Source organism: Acanthopagrus latus, chromosome 10, assembly GCF_904848185.1.
Source record: "Acanthopagrus latus isolate v.2019 chromosome 10, fAcaLat1.1, whole genome shotgun sequence".
In the NCBI taxonomy this organism is placed as follows: Eukaryota; Metazoa; Chordata; class Actinopteri; order Spariformes; family Sparidae; genus Acanthopagrus; species Acanthopagrus latus.
The window spans coordinates 2,891,494-2,912,713 of record NC_051048.1 but is presented as its reverse complement, the minus strand read 5'-3'; the positions used below and the strand labels follow the sequence as shown (position 1 = coordinate 2,912,713).

The 21,220-nt window shown below is 42.8% G+C and overlaps 2 protein-coding genes across 4 annotated transcripts; one reads left to right on the top strand and one right to left on the bottom strand.

The window, feature by feature from the left end:
* Positions 1-536: 536 nt before the first annotated feature.
* Positions 537-12,008, top strand: LOC119027003 (putative killer cell immunoglobulin-like receptor-like protein KIR3DX1). Of its 3 annotated transcripts, none has more exons than XM_037111784.1 (11): positions 537-1,132; positions 2,169-2,242; positions 6,702-6,968; positions 7,104-7,385; positions 7,554-7,853; positions 8,358-8,630; positions 8,738-8,851; positions 8,974-8,989; positions 9,083-9,156; positions 10,399-10,449; positions 10,735-12,008. In XM_037111784.1, the coding sequence occupies exons 1-11, from the start codon at positions 1,128-1,130 to the stop codon at positions 10,740-10,742; spliced, it is 1,464 nt and encodes a 487-aa protein (XP_036967679.1). In that variant the 5' UTR covers positions 537-1,127; the 3' UTR covers positions 10,743-12,008. The 3 variants fall into 3 exon arrangements, with proteins under 3 accessions (XP_036967679.1, XP_036967678.1, XP_036967680.1); XM_037111783.1 differs by lacking the exon at positions 537-1,132 and adding an exon at positions 1,385-1,509; XM_037111785.1 differs by lacking the exon at positions 537-1,132 and adding an exon at positions 1,390-1,509 and having other exon boundaries at positions 7,107-7,385.
* Positions 12,009-13,792: 1,784 nt separating this feature from the next.
* LOC119027040 (GTPase IMAP family member 4-like) lies at positions 13,793-21,220 on the bottom strand. The gene is made up of 5 exons (XM_037111856.1): positions 21,006-21,220; positions 18,769-18,842; positions 18,523-18,578; positions 15,934-15,978; positions 13,793-15,302 (listed from the first exon to the last, which is right to left on the bottom strand). The coding sequence occupies exons 3-5, from the start codon at positions 18,539-18,541 to the stop codon at positions 14,224-14,226; spliced, it is 1,143 nt and encodes a 380-aa protein (XP_036967751.1). The 5' UTR covers positions 18,542-18,578; positions 18,769-18,842; positions 21,006-21,220; the 3' UTR covers positions 13,793-14,223.

Below are 21,220 nucleotides of genomic sequence, written 5' to 3'. Positions count from 1 at the left end.
AACATCAACAGTAGTAGTTACCAGCGGGCTCCAGCAGGGGGAGCATACAGCTGTTATAATAAGGTCCTCAGCCAACATCTGTCTTCACCTGAGGCTCTGCACAACATTTAACTGTTTCTGTAAAAGCAAAGAAGAAATAATTCTAACCGTGTAAAAGCAGCCCAGGTTCACGTGAACATGTGTAACATCTGCCCACAGTGCAGGAAGTAGTTCACAATGACGTCATTTCACCAGAATAATCAAATAAGTTTTCTACACAGAGAAAGGAAAGTCTTCATGTATAATGTTTGCCGAATTAACAACTTGGCCTAGATAGTTAAGAGCGTGTTATAGACAGCGCTTCATGGCATGTTTACAGTTACTTCTAACTCAACAAGTCTTAAATTGGGTGTTTTTTTAATGGAGTCTGGTGAGTCTTTTTTCTCCAAAATCAGCCTGTTCGTGTTTACTGGATATGTTCAGTGATCAGTGTTACATTCTTTAATGCATTTGGTGTTAATGTTGAAATCAGCTGAAACAGCTGCTGGGAGGTATGAACCACTTCAGACACAGAAGCAGAAAAGATGCACTTCAACCACAAAGAACTGACACTTTTTCCAAAGATCGAAACATCTGAATGGTTCCTATTTAATGCCGAATTTACAGGAAGGCACCATTTATTTATAATTTGTTGTAGCCATTTCACAAAGTTTGAAAAGTTTCTCCTCAGGATGCGACAACTCTTAAAATGACGCGATTGTTAAGGGAGTCTGGTGACGTTTCCGTTACTAATAAATTTACTTCATTGCGTGGAACAAGTCCGTGAGTTTCACGCACGCACACACACGCAGCCGCTCACTTCCTGCAACAATTTGATAAAGTTTGTCAAAACAAGTTGAAAAGTTAAAGTTGGAGTCATGTTGCTTGTATTGTTTGTCACGTGATCCTCCGTCTCCTCCCACATGTTCAGTCTTCCTGCCAAAGAGTGCGCAGTGACTGAGGAGTTCCATGTGAAGGAATGAAAGAGGGCGTGTTGGTGTGTAAAGTTTAGTCTTTTGGACAAGAGATGAGGCGTAAAGAGGCTCCGCTTCATGTTTACAGTCCGATCACTGAGGAGCGACACTTAAAGTGAAACTAACAAGTCGGTGATGTGGTGAGTTTACCCTCGACTGACTCAGAGGAGATTTGCAGCTTCCAGATCAGTTCCAGTAGAGTTTTTTTTCCTCTGTGTTATTTAAATGTACATTTTGTACTATAACTTTGGGTTAACTGACCTGAGTGTAGCAGTGGACCTCAGACTGGCAGTGCAGACACATGGTTTTCCTACCGTGTCCTGTCCTGTATTGTTTTTGTTTTTTTTTTTACGAGAAGGGCAGTTTTATGGATAACTGAGTAACACCTGTGGAATAAAGGTTGTTTTTTTTTTCAACATTACGTGGACCAGCTCATCAACATCTGCAGATACACACAGTGTTGTTGTCACTCTGAGGACTTTGGAGAGATCGTGCATCTGTTCAGAAGCATGAGGAGGTGTTTTATATTTCAGGTTGAATTCTTGACACTTTCCCTTCTGCATGTTGAAAGTCTCTCAGGGGCAGAATTTGATTTGGGGCCCCCCTCCCACCACCGTGGAGTCACCTGTGCTTGACAATTATTGACTCAAATGTCACACTATGATAAATTGTATGAATACAGTGACGGGTTATGAACTACTGTCCCCCCTGGGCACAGATGTGTAAGGACCCCCCCCTACCTCATTTGTAAGAAAGTGGGTTCAAATGGGGGAAGGGGGGTCCTCCCCCAGAAAATTCTGAATTTGGTAGATGTGATTTCCTGTATTCTGGTGCCTTTTTGGGATGGCCAGCTGGAGAAGGGCAGTACCCAAATCTATAGCCTTTTGCTTTTTTTACTTCTTGAGGTAGTGAGTTAATGCAACAACTTGGGCTTCACTTGGGCCCTTTGACCTCTTGGCTGATTCAGGCTCATTCAGTAATCCATCCTTGCTTTGCCTATGCATGCGAGGTGTCTACTTTATATGCATGACTCAAATGCTGCCATTTATTTTTCTTGTGAACTAAGCGGCCAAGCTTGGGGCCCCAAGCAGCCGCTTAGTTCGCTTACGCCTCGGGCCGGCTGTGCCTGTGAATAACTTAAGTAATGATGCATTCATGTTCTGTTTTCCACTTCAGGTTGGCCCAGGGAAAGATGTCAGTCAGGACGGCTCCCCTCTTGATAACTGTGACCCTCTTCTGTCTCACAGTGGGTGAGTAGCCATTCATTGTATCGTGTTGTGTGCTGTTGCTTCTCCAAACAGCCTTCCCACTGTGCAAACTGCAGGGATTCTGACCCTTCACCACAGTGTGCAGGGCATCAGACTCTGGGGAGACACTGACCTGTCTCGAGGCAGCAGAAAGAGACTTAGACCAACAAAATACTGGTCTGAATCAAAGTGCAGTCTGTTTTCTGCTATTTGAGGACGCATGGTCTGTGCCTACACAGGCGGATTCACACTGTTCATACACTCTGATTTTATGATCAGTTCTGATATACATGGGCAGCTCTAGAATGTTTGTTAGGAGACGACGTCACTACTGACACTGTGTCGTCTTTATAATGACGTATTTTCACCATCTGATGTTTCATTAGATTGATGATAAGCTGACCAACATCATCTGTATGATTAATGACACAGTTTAAACAGATCAATAAGTAATTTGTCTCTCTTTATTCATTAAGATACAAAGTTTTTATGAAATAAGGTCCCATTGGGTCCACCGGAAGGGGCGTGGCTTCAGGACTCTATAATCAATTACCAAGTTATGATATATTATTCTTCATTAAACAACTCAGAAGTATATAAAGTTATTATTTATGTATTACCATCTTTATCAGCCACAACATTAAAGTCATTCTCATTCTCGTTCAGTCACGTTCTTTTTAGTAAACTCTTTGTACACAAACAATGTTCTCAACGCTGGTGTTCATGTGTAGAGACCCTGGTGATACTACGAGCAAAGTTTCATGTTGTGTCAAGCCTTCTTACTGTTTTAAAAATTGCGATTTTGATGCTATTTTAAAAGTGCCTGTAGCACTGCCATTGAAAATGAGTTTGATCATAAAACAACGGTAAATCCTAAAAGTGCCTCTTTCATCGTAATTATGCTTTTACACGCAGATTTGACTCATGTACATTCACAAAACATCTTTGGTTGCATTTTGGCAAAAGTTTCGCCTTAAACAAAGTTTTGCATTCACAAATGGAGCATTCAGTAGTGAAACTTAAAAATTAAATGAAGAAAACCAGAAAAGAGAGACATGACATGTAAGAAAGGTTCTTGACCAAGTTTAAACTAATATGTCTGCAGTACTCCTCCACTGAACCGCCACCTTATCGTGGTGGAGGGATTTGAGTACCTGAATGATCCTAGGAGCTATGTTGTCTGGGGCTTAATGCCCCTGGTAGGGTCTCCCAAGGCAAACAAGTCCTAGGTGACGGGTCAGACTAAGAGCGGTTCCAACGCCCCCCGATGATAAGTGGAATAACAAGGACGTTCACGTCGCCCGGAATGGCGTTACCGGGGCCCCACCCGGGAGCCAGGCCTGGGGTTGGGGCTCGCAGGCGAGAGCCTGGTGGCCGGGTCTTAGCCCGCGGGACCCGCCCGGGTTCAGCCCGAAAGAGCGACGTGGGCCCGCCCTCCAGTAGGTTCACCACCCCCAGGAGGGTTCAGAAGGGGCCGGGGCTAAGTGATTTGGGTGGCGGCCGTGGGCCTGGGCCCCGACGACCCGATCCCTGGACGGTGACTCTGGCCATGGGGACATGGAATGTCACCTCACTGGGGGGGAAAGAGCCTGAGCTAGTGCGGGAGGTTGAGCGGTACGAGCTAGAGATAGTCAGGCTCACCTCCACGCACAGTCTGGGCTCTGGAACCCAACTCCTTGAGAGAGGCTGGACTCTCTTCCACTCTGGAGTTGCCTGCGGTGAGAGGCGGCGAGCTGGTGTGGGCTTGCTTATAGCTCCTCAGCTCAGCCGCCATGTGTTGGAGTTTTCCCCGGTGAACGAGAGGATCGTTTCCCTGCACCTTCGGGCCGGGGGTAGGTCTCTCACTGTTGTTTCGGCTTATGGGCTGAACAGCAGTGTAGAGTACCCGGTCTTCTTGGAGGCCCTGGGAGGGGTACTGGAGAGTGATCCAACGGGGGACTCTGTCGTTCTATTGGGGGACTTCAATGCTCACATAGGCAGCGACAGTTTTACCTGGAGGGGTGTGATTGGGAGGAACGGCCTCCCCGATCTGAACCCGAGTAGTGTTTTGTTATTGGACTTCTGTGCTAGTCACAGTTTGTCCATAACGAACACCATGTTCAAGCATAAGGGTGTCCATCAGTGCACGTGGCACCAGGACGCCCCAGGCTGGAGGTCAATGATAGACTTTGTGGTCGTGTCATCTGACCTCCGGCCGTATGTCTTGGACACTCGGGTGAAGAGAGGGGCTGAGCTGTCAACTGATCACCACCTGGTGGTGAGTTGGATCCGCTGGCAGGGGAGGAAGCTGGACAGACTCGGCAGACCCAAACGTATTGTGAGGGTCTGCTGGGAACGTCTGGCGGAACCCTCCGTCAGGGAGGTCTTCAACTCCCACCTCCGGGAGAGCTTTGACCAGTCCGAATGTTCTCCACATCCATTGTTGACGCGGCTGTTCGGAGCTGTGGCCGTAAGGTGTCCGGTGCCTGTCGTGGTGGCAATCCCCGAACCGGATATGATGGGTGATGGGTACCGGCAGGCCAAACGTGCTGTGGCACAGGCGGTCGCGGAAGCAAAAACTCGGGTCTGGGAAAAGTTCGGGGAGGCCATGGAGGAGAACTACCGGTCAGCCTCGAGGAAATTCTGGCAAACCATCCGGCGCCTCAGGAGGGGGAAGCTGGTCACCACCAACAATGTTTATGGTGGGGGTGGGGAGCTGTTGACCTCGACTGGGGATATCGTTGGGCGGTGGAAGGAATACTTCAAGGATCTCCTCAATGCCACCGACACACCTTCCATAGAGGAGGCAGGGGCTGGGGACTCAGAGGTGGATTCATCCATCACCCAAGCCGAAGTCACTGAGGTAGTTGGGACGCTCCTCGGTGGCAAAGCACCGAGGGTGGATGAAATCCGCCCTGAGTGCCTCAAGTCTCTGGATGTTGTGGGGCTGTCTTGGCTGACACGTCTCTGCAGCATTGCGTGGCAGTCAGGGACAGTGCCTCTGGACTGGCAGACCGGGGTGGTGGTCCCTCTATTTAAAAAGGGGGACCGGAGGGTGTGTTCCAACTATCGGGGGATCACACTCCTCAGCCTCCCTGGGAAAGTCTACTCCAGGGTACTGGAGAGGAGAATTCAGCCGATAGTCGAACCTCAGATTCAGGAGGAACAATGCGGTTTTCGCCCTGGCTGTGGAACACTGGACCAGCTCTATACCCTCCGCAGGGTGCTCGAGGGTTCATGGGTGTTTGCCCAACCAGTCCACATGTGTTTTGTGGACATGGAGAGGGCATTCGACCGTGTCCCTCGCGGCATTCTGTGGGAGGTGCTCCGGGAGTACGGGGTCGGAGGTCCTCTGCTAAGGGCTGTACGGTCCCTGTAATACCGGAGCAGGAGTCTGGTTCGCATTGCTGGCAGTAAGTCAGACCTGTTCCCGGTGCATGTTGGACTCCAGCAGGGCTGCCCTTTGTCACCAGTTCTGTTCATCATTTTTATGGACAGAATTTCTAGGCGCAGTCAGGGGCCGGAGGGGGTCTGGTTCGGGAGCCACTGGATTTCATCTCTGCTTTTTGCGGGCGATGTTGTCTTGTTGGCTCCCTCGGGCCAGGACCTCCAGCATGTTCTGGGGTGGCTTGCAGCCGAGTGCGAAGTAGCTGGGATGAGAATCAGCACCTCCCAGTCTGAGGCCATGGTTCTCAACCGGAAAAAGGTGGCTTGCTCCCTCCAGGTTGGGGGAGAGTTCTTGCCTCAAGTGGAGGAGTTCAAGTATCTTGGGGTCTTGTTCACGAGTGAGGGAAGAATGGAGCGTGAGATTGACAGGCGGATCGGTGCAGTAGCTGCAGTAATGCGGTCGTTGTATCGGTCTGTCTCTCAATTTACCGGTCAATCTACGTTCCTACCCTCACCTATGGTCATGAACTTTGGGTCATGACCGAAAGAATAAGATCCCAGATACAAGCGGCCGAAATGAGTTTCCTCCGCAGGGTGGTGGGGCGCTCCCTTAGAGATAGGGTGAGGAGCTCTGTCACCCGGTAGGAGCTCGGAGTAGAGCCGCTGCTCCTCCACATCGAGAGGAGGCAGCTGAGGTGGCTCGGGGATCTATATCGGATGCCCCCTGGACGCCTTCCTCGGGAGGTGTTCCCGGCATGCCCCACTGGGAGGAGACCCCGAGGAAGACCCAGGACACGCTGGAGTGACTATGTCGCTCGGCTGGCCTTGGAACGCCTTGGGATCCTCCCGGAGGAGCTAGGGGAAGTGTCCGGGGTGAGGGAAGTCTGGGTGTCGCTGCTCAGGCAGCTGCCCCCGCGACCCAGCCCCAGATAAGCAGAAGAAAATGGATGGATGGATGGATGGATGTCTGCAGTATTTATGAAATAGTTCAGTGTTAATATTGATTTACTGACCTGTGTGTGATGCACTATATAAACTGGACTTAATCACAGTGACATTAATTTCCTTGTTTGTGTCTTTGTTCTAAATCAAACAGCAAACAGACCAAAGGCTGAACTGAGGGCTGATGACAGAGACATTCCTGTAGGGGGCAGTGTGACCCTGACCTGCTCTGTGAAGCCATCATCATCTGATTGGAAATACTTCTGGTACAGAGGAGAGAAAACCTCTGAACCTCTGACCTCTCAACTCTCAGCTGGACCAATCAGAGTCTCAGAGGGAGGAGTCTACTGGTGCAGAGGAGGAAGAGGAGAGCCAGTTTACTACACAGAGTTCAGTGATCCAGTCACTATCTACAAAATCAGTGAGTTTGACTTTTCTTATGGAAACAGAATAAAGATATATGTTGTATTAACTGACTGAAAAACATTGAATGTTTGATGTAGATTTAACTTTTCTTCATTTTTGTTTCCTTTCTGAATGAATTCTTGAACATTAACAGGTCCAAACAAGGCTGTTGTGACTCTGCAGCCAAACTGGTCTGAAGTATACAGAGGAGAGAGGATCACTCTCAGATGTGAGATCACAGATGGAGGAGACACTGATTGGGAGTATGAATGGAGAACAACCAGCTCAGAAAAACCTCCACGTCAGAATGAACACAGTATTACATCTGTGACTGAATCCCACAGTGGAGACTACAGGTGTAAGGGCAGAAAGAAACATACGCAGCATTCTTCAACAGGTTGGAGTGATCCCATCAAACTGACAGTATCAGACGGTAAGTCACATCACATTTCTTTCAAAGTGAAGATCATACAGCTCATTAATAGGTTGTTTTTTGTTCATATATATGTTTAAAGTACATCTTCAGTATGTACTGATGGTGCAGAATGTTTCTGATCCACTATCAATACATGTTTTCATTTATAAAATCATTTTCCAACAGGACTCCTTCCTGTCCTCACTGTGTCTCCATCATGGCTGAGTGCTGGAGCCTCAGTGACTCTGAACTGCAGAGTTAAAGATCCATCTGCAGGATGGAAGTTCTACTGGTATAAGGTTGTTCCTCATCCATCAAATATCTACTACAGCTATGAGCAGCTACCTGGCAGCAGCAGTGGGACTGAACAGGATTCCTACATTGTTCATGGACAGACACACACAGCAGGATATAGGTGTGGAGCTGGAAGAGGAGATCCAGTGTTTTCCACTTATTACAGTGGCATTAAGTATGCCTGGTCTGCAGGTCAGTTTGTTTCTCTCTCTTAAGAAACAGATGTTATATCAGCTCTGTTCATCTTGTTTCTAAATGGCGACAAACAAACAGTATCTTGGAAAAAGTGAATTAATTCACTGTGGTCTTATTATCTTGTCTCTGTCGCTAGCGTCAAGCTAAACATCATACTTTCCATTCGACTGGGTGGAAATTACTTGTTTCCTTCTGTCCTCACTTTTCAACATAACAAAAAAAAAGACAGATGTGATATCTTGGCTAACACTCTGCTCTCATTTACAAAAAATACTTTTAGTCTGGATACTTCAGCTCTGTAGTCACTTGGCTGTCCGTCACTTTAAAATGTGCTCCAAATTGTAGCAAGAGGTCAAAGTAGAAATCAGAATTTGACCAAAACACTGAACTTTTTTTTTTTTTTTAGAATTAAAACAAAGCTAAGGACTATTTGAATGGAGGTATTTTCTATCTAAAGATCTCTGTGCTCTGTTTGACCTCTTATCACATGGTGTTTTTCAGATTTTAACTCATCAGCATCTCTCACAGTGAGTCCTGACAGAGCTCAACACTTCACCTCTGACTCTGTCTCACTGAGCTGTGAGGGAAACTCTACTGAGTGGAGAGTGAAGAGGTTTTCAACTGAGGACAGAGACTCGTCAGCCTGCTCCTCCTGGTGGGGAATAATGACTGGATCAACATGCAACATAAAGACTGACTGGACCAGTGATGCAGTGTACTGGTGTGAGTCTGAATCAGGAGAGTTCAGCAACGCAGTCAACATCACTGTACAGGGTATGATTTCATCACATTTACTCTTTCTTTGAGTTATTATTATTTCAAACATCCTGTTGTGTATTGAGGAGAAATTTGGTTGTATAAGGTTTTCCTATTTATTCCAGCGGTGTCCAGGCCTGACAGCTCTTCATTTCCTGTACTGTTGGTTGTTGGGCTGGTTTGTGGAATCGTTCTTTTTATTCCTCTGATCGTTTTGTTTTGCTACCGAGCGTCCAAGGGTGAGAACTTCTTCTTCAGTTATTACATGTTCTTTAATTATTCAAATACACACACATACTCTGACCTCATGAGAGAGAAAAGCAGTATAACAACCATCTAACAACAAGTGTCTCTTTCACAGATTCATGCTTCGTCAGGTAGGTGCAACACTCTCTCATCTCATGTTGAACGTAACATCAACACATTTTTATGTTCCTGTTTAAATGTTCTGTATCTGATATGTGTTGTAGACCAGTCCAGTCTGAGAGCGCCAACACAGATCGTGTGGACCACAAGAATGATCATTACTCTGCTCTTCACCACGGTAAGCAGTTAAACTAATGTTATAAATCTAATCTTATGTACTTGTACAGTGGGGTCCAAAAGTCTGAGATCCTTGAAAATGTCTAACATCCAAATTCAAGGTTTCTAAAGGGGCAGTACATGTAACAATATAAACTGTGAAACACTTGACAGAAACTGGATTCGACACAAAGTGACCACACCATCAGAAGATCAAAAAATCACGCTTCACGCTGTTGGGCCTGCATTACACGAGGCACAATTAAGTAGTGTTTATGCAAGTGCAGTGCATGGCTTTGTTATTAGCCATTTCAACTTCATGGCGGAGACTAGAGTTATGCGCTCTAAGGAGTTCTAACTCCTGTTCTAGGGTTGTTTTGCTCCGAACAGCAAGGCAGGTTTGCCTGTTGAAGATCAGAAGCAAACATCTTAACAACTGGCCTGTGGTGCATCACACCTGTCCTTAAGTACGGACTATCTCTTCATTAAACTCCCTGAGATTTAACCTGCTAGTGACTTCAGGGCAGCCAGGTTTTACACTCTGCACCAGGGAAAAAATAAATGGCTCCTCACAGAGGCACAACGATCAGTGTGGCTGACTGTGGCTTTGGCAGACACTTCTGTTTCACAGGGCTGGTAGCTCACTGTGGCTCTATCTCTGCTTCTACTTCCTACTCAGGCTGAAATCCAAGGCAGTAACACCCAGATATAAACTTCTGTGTATCACAGGGCCAGTGATGCCATGATTAACACAAGGAACACTTAAATTGTCATCAAATTCTGACAGCTTGATTACAATGCATTCAATACGAGATGATTAAATGCTGAACTGAAATTCTCACAATTTCTACAGAGCACTTTCAACTGGAATCATTAGTGGCAATATCAAATGTCTCAAAGTGGCAGTTAACCCCCCCCTAAATGATTTAGGTTAATCAAATGGGTTATAAATTTGATTGATAAATCGATTCTCATCACACTGCAATTGTTTGTAAGTACAAATCAACGTCTACTCCTGTAGAAGACTTCTGGGGTTACATGTAAAGTTACTGGCCAAATAATCCTGAAATAATATTGCACATTTATGAATGATTGCCAAAAGTACACTGCCTCACACGGGGGGTTTAGGTTAAATTTAGCTCAGTCTTATTGAGCTTATAACACATTTTAAATGAGCCAACAAATCTGAGGTCTCACATGATTCATTAGTTGTTACAGTTGAAGTGATTAAACTCACCTTGTCTTTATTTTCATTTCTCTGTAGATGATGTTTGTCTCTATGACACAGTCAAAGGCCGTCAAGAAGCTGAACATGGTAAAGTTTATATCTTTCATTCACCATGAAGCTGTTAGAAATACTGGAATAAGACTATTAACCATCAACGATTCAGTGATCAATCCTTCAAGATTAATCCAATAATCTCACATATTCTTTTATTGATCATAAGAACAGAGAGAGTGAAGGAGGAGAGAAAGAGAGAGGGGGAGGGAAAGAAGGAAGGAAAGAGAGGGGAGGGGAGAGAGGACAGGGAAATATGATGAAACATGTTGATCGTGACGTCGTCCTGAATCTTTCTTGTTTCCTTTCTGTTTCTTTCAGCTCAATAAAGAAATCTGTATCAACTAAACCAACAGAACAGACGACAACATGAAAAACTCCATCTGTACTTTGACAGCTTCTCTGTGATCACTGTGTGCAGCTGTGCTGAACAGACAACACACAGCATTTTGTAAAGTTAATCTGACAGCAGCTCATCTAAAATAACTGTATCATGTGGTTTTAATCTTCTGTTGTATTTGTTGTTGTTTGTTGTTGCAGAGAACAAATATTGTGTGTGGACACTCGGTACGAGGTGATAGTGCCACTTTAAAGTCAGCTTCTTTTGTAGCTTCTGATTAAAAAGAGTTAAACATTTATAACTTTTGATGTATTTTATGTGAAAAACACTGTTAACATACAAGCTTCTTGTATGTAGCTGTCATTTTATAAATGCTTGATATTCTCTATATTTCATGTTTTTATAAATATGAATGTATTTTTAAAAGGTAGTTGACCATTTTCTGCATCAGTAAACTTCATCAATAAGTCAATAAGCTGTCGGCAGTGTTCCTCATAGATTTAGAGGGAACAAAGGGAATATAACTGGAGTTACTTTAGTTTGAAAAGTCTCTTCCTGTTTGTGTCACTACTCACTCTTCATCATGTGGTTTAGAGTCGAGCCCGTTCAGACAAATGATGTCCTGCATGTCAGATATCTTCATGTCTCAACATGATGCTTCATACTGTGGAACTGTTTTATATCTCATTTACATTTCTTTATGTGTTTTACTGAACTGGTGCCAGAGGAAGTTTCAAAATAAAAGTCAGGAGACTAAACTAAACCATTTAGGGGGTTTGAACATTGTTTGGAACACTTAGCTCAAAACTCAACAAAGTCCATTTCACTGCACTCGTCCTACAAACTATTGATTCCGACACTCTGGGAAACACATGGACTCAAGTTAAATCACTTAGTGTCAACATCACAGCCTCCCTTCACAAATAATGTGATTTTAAGAGTTGTTGTATCATCAGGAGAAACTTAAACACTGTATAAAATGGCTACAACAAATTCTAAATCCTTGCTGCCTTCCTGTTAATTCGGCATTGAATACAAAACTTTAAGATGTTTCTTTCTTTGTAAAAAGTGTCTGATTCTCGAGTATAAATTTCTATGTCTGACGTGTTTCTTATCTCCCAGCAGCTGTTTGAACACACTGCTGTCAGTGATTCAAGTATTTACACCTCATTTAATTTAAGAATACAACAAATTGACTGTAAACCTGTCCAATATTTAAAATACAGTAACTCAGATAGGCTGCTTTTTTGGAGAAGACTCCCTTACAAAAACACTAAATTTTCAGACTTGTTTTAGAAGGAACTGTATACACTTTGTGAAACGCTGTCTACAACACTTTCTTACTTACTATTTGAGCCTTCCTGGCCTCTCATTTTCTAAAAACAACTTATCATAAAGGACACACTGAACTCACACAATATCTGCTGTGTAAAGAAAAGGAAATGAAATAATAGTACATATTAATAAAAAAAAATTGCAATTGCACAAGTCTGGAGGAAGATGAGGAATAACATGCATCATGGAACCAGAGGTCAGCAGATACACAAACAAAAATAAGCATGTGGTTCCCCTTCAGCAAGAGATTTCAGTCTAAATATATAGTTCTTACCATTTTATTTAACAAGGCAGAGGAAAAAATGATTTTGTTGAAATCTAAAACAATGAATCAGTTATTAACTCATGAGAAAATTTCTTACGCATAAACTTGAAATATTACAAGCCAGAAAGGATGCTCCTGGTAAGACTTCACTTGATGCCTGATGCCAGATGTTGAATAAATGTTAATTCTTTCACTTTTCTGTCTTGTGTGACTCGAGCAAGTTTGAACCTGTTGATCACATCTGATCCAGCTGCCCTCATCTGGCCCCACCACTGGCTTCAGTTGTAAAATCTTTTCAACTGAATTAAAACAGTTAGTTAAACTTAAGTACAAATTTTGTTGCCATCGACATGATCACAGTCTGGTACAAAAACTGTGTGAGTGTTTTAACAAATCTGACATTCAAAAAAAGTAAAATGATTCTTCACTGCAAACAGAGCCTGAAGCATCAGTTCTGTTGCTATGGTTACCTGCAGGTTAACATTGTATAGAATCACAAAGCTCGTTTACAAAAACTTAATGGTAGAAAACTCACAAGGTCGGACGAAGTTACACTAAATGTTACTGTGACGGCTGAAAATGACACATTTAAACAAGTTTACACTGATTTCACTTTTTTCGACAATGAAAATCAACAGACAGAAGAAGTGTTCGTATTTTCTGTGTCACTGGTAAACAAAACAGTGTAATCCACAGCAAAGTATTACCATCAAAAGTTTCAGTTACTGAAACCGAATGAAAGGAGATAAAAGGAAACTGAACCTGCTGAGTTGTCGTGATGTTCACATGGAAACAAATCTCCTCATAAAATCGAACACTGCCATGAGCTGGTTTGACGCTCAGCTTCCTTTCTCTTTTCATTTTCATGTATTTGATTCAAAAGTTTCTGTAGTAAGACACTTATGTCATTTTCATGTTTTTGCAGCAGATTTTTCTTTTCCTCCTCATTTCCCTCCTTGCTCATTTCCTCTTGTTGTTTATTCAGTAAAACCCTGATTTCATCCAGATTCCCTCTCTTCTCAGCCACACATTTCACCAGGGCAGAAATTTGATCGAAATGTTTTTTCCTCATTCGTTCTTCATTGTGGGCTGAAAGTGCCTTTAAGATGTCGTATTGTTCCTCATGCCGTTTCTCCTTGTCTGCAATATCCTTGATGTACTTCTTTTGGAATTCATTCAACTCTTCAGCTTTCTTTCTGGCTTCTTCTTCATACTTCAGATTATCCAGTTCCTTCTTGTGGGTCTCCACAATGTGTTTCTTCTCTTTTTCCTTTTGTTCTCTTCTGATTTGATCCTCTTCCTTTCTCTTCTTTTCATCATCTTTTCTCTCTCGTTCATATTCTTGAAGCTTTTTCAGTCTTTCTTTTTCCTCTTGTCGTCTCTGTTCATCTTCTTCATTTCGTTTTTTCCACCATTCTTTTTGTTTTCTCTCCCAGTTCTCTCGCTCTTTTCTCATCTCTTCTCTGCTCTCCTCCAGTTTTTTGTAAATGTTTTCCTTTGATTCTGCCTCTGATTTTATTTTTTGCTCCAAAGCTTCAACTCTCTGTTTCCACTCCTGTCTCTGAGTTTTTTCCTCTTGTTTTCTCTTCCTGTCTGCTGCATCCCTCATTGATTGTTCTTTCTTTCTCTCCTCACGCTCCCTCTCAATATTTTCCTTTATTTCCTCAAGTTGTTTTTCTCTCACTTTTCTCTCCTCTTCAATTCTTGATCGCTCTTTTTCCACAATCTCTTTCTTCTCTTTTTCCTCTTGTTCTCTTCTGATTTGATCCTCTTCTTTTCTCCTCTTTTCATCACTTTCTCTTATTTGTTCATATTCTTCTTGAAGCTTTCTCAGTCTTTCTTGTTCCTTCTGTCGTCTCTGTTCATCTTCTCAATCTCGTTTTTCCCACAATTGTATTTGTTTTCTCTCCCAGTTCTCTCGTTCTTTTCTCATCTCTTCTCTGCTCTCCTCCAGTTTTTTGTAAATATTTTCCTTTGATTCTGTCTCTGATTTTATTTTTTGCTCCAAAGCTTCAACTCTCTGTTCCCACTTCTGTTTCTGACTTTCTTCCTCTTGTTTTCTCTTCCTCTTCTCTTCTTCTCTGATTTCCTGTTCTTTCTTTCTCTCCTCACGTTCTTCCTTGATGCTTTTCTCCTTCTCTTCAAGTTGTTTTTCTCTCACCTTTCTCTCCTGTTCAATTTGTGCTCTCTGTTCTTCTAGTCTTCTTTTCATTTCATTCATTTCCTCCTCATGTTTTCTTTGAAGCTCCTCCTTCTCTCTCTTCATCTCTTCTTCTTTCTCCTTCAGGATCCTCTCCATTTCTTTCTGTATCATATTAGTGTAGCAGCTGCCTCCATTTGTCTTCACCATGGTGTTAATCTTGGTTATCAGCTCATCGACCTGCTTGCGGTTGTGTTTATCCCGGTTATTGAACACGTGATATCTTCCTCCACAGTCACGGATCAGATTCTTAAATGAATCATCACATTTCTTTTCAATGTACTCTTCAATGGACAGCTCCTCACGTTGTAGTAGATCTCCTCCAGTAAGCAGAATGATGGTGAACCTTTCAGAATTCTTCCCAAAGGCTCCCTGGATACGTTTTAATGTTTCCTTCTCCTCTTGTGTAAATCTGCCAATTGACATGACCAACAGGAACACATGAGGTCCTGGAGCAAGAAGACTGATGCATTTCACCATCTCCTTATTGATCTCTTCATGGCTCAGAGTTGTGTCGAACAGACCGGGAGTGTCGACCACAAACACAGGCTGACCGTTCACTTCACCAAGTTCTTTCTGACAGTGTTTGGTAACTGAATGTTGGTTTAATTCAGCTTTAAACACCTTTCTTCCTATGATGGTGTTTCCTGAAGAGCTTTTTCCACTGCCATCCTTCCCAACCAGCACGATCCTGAGACACGCTGGACTCTGTTCCTCAGCAGCTGCATGTGGTTGATGTTCACCTGTAACTACAGGATACAGAAATATACACATTAATTCATCCGTTCTCCTTTGACTGAGGCACTAACAATGGCATCATTCAAATGTGTAATTGTTCTAAAAACTGCCATTTACCATCTCTCTCAGAATAATTACACCATGACCTTACTGGTGTTAAGTTGCACAGTTTTCTATCTTAGTTTGATTTGAGATTTTTAATTGTGATCCAAGAAGTTATTACATTTGCATTTTGGTATATTTACCCTCAAAAAGGCAAAAATCCATCTCTGTCATGATTTTCAAACCAGTCAGGAAAAACTGCAACAACATTACAGTCTATCATACAAAATATCCAAAATAAAAAAACTGTTTAAACTATTCAATTAAAAGAATATTTACTTATTTTCCTTTGTATTTTTGGTATTTTTATCTTATCTGCAGATGACAGTGATCATCGCTGGGTAATGCATGTTGTTCTGAGATACAACAGCCTAGGTAACCCATTCGACTGTCAAATCCAACACACGTTGGTAAATTATAGATATACTCAATAGTGCTTCTTTACTACCTTACACTCCTGTCAAGCAGGTGTTTCCCTTCACAAAGTTCCTGACAACTGCATTTGATGTTTTAATAATATGTTCTCACAACTTGACTCACAGTTGGGACGGACACGTTCAGGGCTCCTGCTGCGCCTCTGGGCACCTGAATCACAAAACACAAAACACAAAACACAGATGAAGCCTACTTTTCCCTTTAGACCGAAAAGGAATATCATGTTAACACGCATGGCACAAACAGTGGTGTGGTGCTTTACTTTGCCATGGCAGCAGCCAGTAGCGCCACAACACTTTGTTTTAATGTGTTTTGTGGCTTTTTAATCTTGATTACTGAAGCAGGCACAACAAATACATCCAGAACTCTAAGAGAGTAATTTTTACTCCTCCCACACTGTAACTTACTGCAACTATGTCAGTGAGACGTCTGAGGGAAAACACAAACAGCTTCTATCTGCTGTAAGAGAGAAATGTGGCTCCACAGATTTCAAAGCATATGATTAAATAAAAGTCGTAAAGATCTTATCAGATCCCTGATCAGTGTAACCACTGAATGATCTGTGTGAGTGAGAGACTTCTACGATGTTCAAACTTGTACCTTGCTAGCTCATTAATTTCAGCCAGCTGTTTGTCTCTCTTACTCCACTTTTTGAGTAAAGTTGGCCCATATTAGCAGGAAAGGTGTGAAAATTAAGTGTTTGTTTTTACAGTGTAACATTCAAGACTATCCATCCATTTTCTTCCGCTTATCCGGGGCTGCAACATCCAGAGACTTGAGGCACTCAGGACGGATCTCATCCACCCCCGGTGCTTTGCCACTGAGGATCTTCCTGACTACCTCAGTGACTTCAGCTTGGGTGATGAATGAATCCACCTCTGAGTCCCCAGCCCCTGCCTCCTCTATGGAAGACATGTCAGTGGGATTGAGGAGATCCTTGAAGTATTCCTTCCACCACTCGACGATATCCCCAGTCGAGGTCAACAGCTCCCCACCCCCACCGTAAACAGTGTTGGTGGAGACCTGCTTCCTCCTCCTGAGGCGCCGGATGGTTTGCCAGAATTTCCTCGAGGCTGACCGATAGTCCTCCTCCAGGGCCTCCCGAACTTTTCCCAGACCCGAGTTTTTGCTTCCGCGACCGCCCGTGCCACAGCACGCTTGGCCTGCCGGTACCCATCAGCTGCTTCAGGAGTCCCCCGGGCCAACCAGGCTCGATAGGACTCCTTCTTCAGCTTGACAGCATCCCTTACTTCCGGAGTCCGCCACCGTGTTCGGGGATTGCCGCCACGACAGGCGCCGGAGATCTTATGGCCACAGCTCCGAACAGCCACATCAACAATGGAAGTGGAGAACATGGTCCATTCGGACTCACCGTCCCCAGCCTCCCTCGGGATCTGGTCAAAGCTCTCCCGGAGGTGGGAGCTGAAGACCCTGACAGAGGGTTCCACCAGACGTTCCCAGCAGACCCTCACAATACATTTGGGTCTGCCGAGTCTGTCCAGCTTCCTCCCCTGCCAGCGGATCCAACTCACCACCAGGTGGTGATCAGTTGACAGCTCAGCCCCTCTCTTCACCCGAGTGTCCAAGACATTAGCCGGAGGTCAGGTGACACGACCATAAAGTCGATCATTGACCTCCGGCCTAGGGTGTCCTGGTGCCACGTGCACTGATGGACACCCTTATTCTTGAACATGGTGTTCGTTATGGACAAACTGTGACCCTACCAGGGGCATTAAGCCCCCAACAACATAGCTCCTAGGATCATTCGGGTACTCAAACCCCTCCACCATGATAAGGTGGCTTAGCACGTACAGTTAAGACTAACAACTGCAAAAGTCGAAAGCAATGTCTATTCAGATTATGATATACTCACAGCATTTATTTCTAAATCGAACGGCAACTAAGGAATCAACTGCCACGCTTGGGAGCAAAATTAAGCTTTTTGTAGTAGAAAAGATAAAAGATGACCGCAATTCACAGCGCACACCACACTGTGTTGACAAGCCACAGAACTTTAACCATGTTTAAGTTCTGATTGATTGACTCTGATTAAAAAATGTTGAATGTCATTGAACGTCATCGCTGCAGCTGCAAAGCACAAAGTTCAACCAATTAAGGACAGTACATCATCAATCAGTGTGACTGTCAGTTCAGTGTTTCATGATGAGGCTGTCCGATCAGATCACTTTGATTCAAGACTCACAGATCTGACTTGACCTGTTCAGCCAATTGGAGCCCAATTTGGCTTCTTCATGAGCACCTATGGTAACATATAAGTGAAATACATAGTTTGGTAGCTGAGAAACTTTAAATGGCCCAGACTGAGGCCAAAATCTGCCAAACTGTTAAAATGGCACATTTGGAGATTGTTCCTGAGTACTCTGCACTAAAACCTCTTTAATTTTGTTCTGATCCACTTTATAAACATCAAAGTTGTCAGAGGTAATGCTCAGATGGTTTACTAGAGATCTGGAGCAGCAGCTGCATCATCCCTCAAAGAAATCAAATTTAAAACTGTAATAAATAAAAAGAATCTTTCATTCATGCTGTGTGCCAACTTAATTCACTCAGACCCAGTGACAAATACACTTATACTGACACATATTGACAACAAATCAGAGGATAGTTCTTAACAGGTTACAGTCTGAGGACAGAGAAAGTGTAGAAAGTGAGAGAAAAAGTGTTTCTACTCACCAGATCCTGCAGCCGCCATGATGTCACTGTGCTGCAGAGATCAGAGACTCGTTCTGCTGAAGGAGAATAAAGAGAATTTAGGTTCCTTTACAATAAATTAGACATAATTAACTAATGACTCGCCAACATTAATGTAGTGTCGGATCACAAGACAGGTTATCTCATGAGCTTTTCCAGACCATAGACCTCTTGACTTTAGTGGCTTTGGCTGATGAACTTGTTGAGTTAATATCTTTGAACACTTACTTGTGTCAGTGCTGCTGCTTTGTGTCCTCTGAACTCTGAGGGTGAAGTCAAAGAGCTCTGAGTCACCGACTGTCCTGTAATATGTTAACATCATCAAAATCATTATCAGACATGGATAAAAACATACTGTTCATTTATTCATTATTGGTTAAGCTTGGGTCAAAGTCTGACAATCCAGCGAGTGAAATGTTAAACATTAGAAGAAGGAAAATTCAACAAATCTAACTTCGGGGTCAGACTGTGGTGACAGCTGTACATGAAAACCAAACACATCTACCTCGTGTGACTGATGGTTGATGGTAAACTTGCTCTCTGAAGTGTTCTTATTATTCTCTGGAGTCATTTACTCATCAGAAGTTGTTATTAAGTGCTCCTCCATACATCATCCACAGACTTCAGCACAGCTGACACCACATTCAGTTACGTAATGATCCTTCCTTCTTTTAGCTTCCTGGAGAGCTGCCACACTCTGATTCATCATCATGTTCATTTTGGGAGAGGCTGAGTGTTGTGAGACATCTAGTGGCTGTATTTAGTATTACAGGTCCAGTCTGAGGCCTGATATCAAACCAGTTTGAAGATGTAAATAAGCCCAACTCAACCCTCCTTAGGTGAACAGTTCTCTTCATCAGCAACCATAAACGTCATCATTTACTTTAATGACACACACAATAAAAAGTCATGCCTGAGTAACACAGCTGCAAACTTGTACAGCTTGGAAATGTAACAACAGATATTTGCAGTTGTCTGCTTTATTATATGTACATTTTTTAATACAAATAGAAAAAAAAAAGTTGGACAGCTTTGGGACAGATTCTGTCCAGACCGTCCACGTCAGGGCAGTCGATCCAGTGCAGGAGCTGAGCTGTGGCAGTCGAAGTTTGAAATTAAAGGATGCGCACCAGATTTCCTGGTGTCCCTGGTTTGTTATTAAGGAATGTATTGTTGACTCATTAGTAAATTGTCATAATCGGGGAGTAACTACTCAGTATAGAAACTTTTACTTAAGGGTAAGGGATGAGAAGCAAGAATAAATAAGCAATAAGAAATGCGCTCTTGAAATGTCACACGAGAGGTTGATGAATATATATTTTTTGTGAAATGTATCAGTTGTAATCATACAAAAGAAACATTTTGTTATTATTTTAACAGACTAACAAACAGTGTTGGGCTTAACGTGTACAGTTAAATATTTCTGTAAGAGGTCACGTAGTATTTTAATGTGCTACAGTTAATATTTCAGTATGTTCTAACTGGTTATGTCACATGACACGTTACAATCAGAGTTACAGACAGAAGAGAAGCTTCTATTGCTGTTTATTAAATATACAGGCACAGAAAAGGAGATTTTAGTTTCATTCTATATGTTACAGAGGGTTTAGATCTGTTGTGTTTCATATGACGAGAATGAAATTAAAAATATTTATTCCTCCCTCATAACATATCAGACTGTGATCCTGTCTGACAGTCCTTCATCTAGAAACATCTGTTTAACTGCTCTATAGAGGTTAATGGGACATTAAGTGAAAGTAACTAAATGTGGTGTAAGGCAGACATTAATACTGTATCGTAATAGGCTATATTGCTTTAATATGAAAGTATCTAGTAATATATAATACATTATATTTAGGAAGTAAGTTGCCCAACACGGACAAAAAGAGGAAGTGAAGATAAAGTAAGTGATGAGTTGTTGTTCAGTTCCTCATGAAGAAAAGTGATCAGCATGTTGATTGACAGATTTCTATGGATTCATTATTACTGATTAAATTATTATCTCACAGTCTGTAAAGTGTTACAGTGTTAGAATCATTATGTTTCTGTGCTGTTTGGTTTATATTCTGGGAAACAGAGTAACTGTCGAGTATATTGTTTAACTTAAATACTTATAAAATACATCAACCACTGTCAGTTTTAAATGTACCGTCAGTGACAGCAGATCAGAGGTGGAAATCTCTTTATTAATATTTCACATCAATAACTTTTCAGGCTCTATTCAACAGAAGATAAACGACTTTTATAGATTTTGACTCTGACTCTTCTTCCTGCTTCTTCTGAGGCGCAGATCGTCTAAAATGGCGGAATCATCGAACAAAACTCTGTCTGCTGCTCGCTGCGTGAAGTTACTGACAGCAACCACCTGAACCGAACCTGCACTGGTACCGACACGCTGCATATATTCAGGTCCACTTCACTGACTAGATGGGTTCTGTTAGATTCTGTTAGAGGTGTTTACTCACCGGCGGAACTTTCTGCTGCGCCATCACCGTGAGAGAAAATCAGAGATGAAAGTGAAAGTAAAGTCAACTTCATGACACGTGACAGACTAAACTATTTGAAAATAATTAAGTATATTCAAGTTTCGTCTGATTAAATGTTTATTTAAAGTATGAAGGATAATTCACTCAAAGTACACTTAAAGCTGCACAATAATATATCTCTGAGACTCAACGTG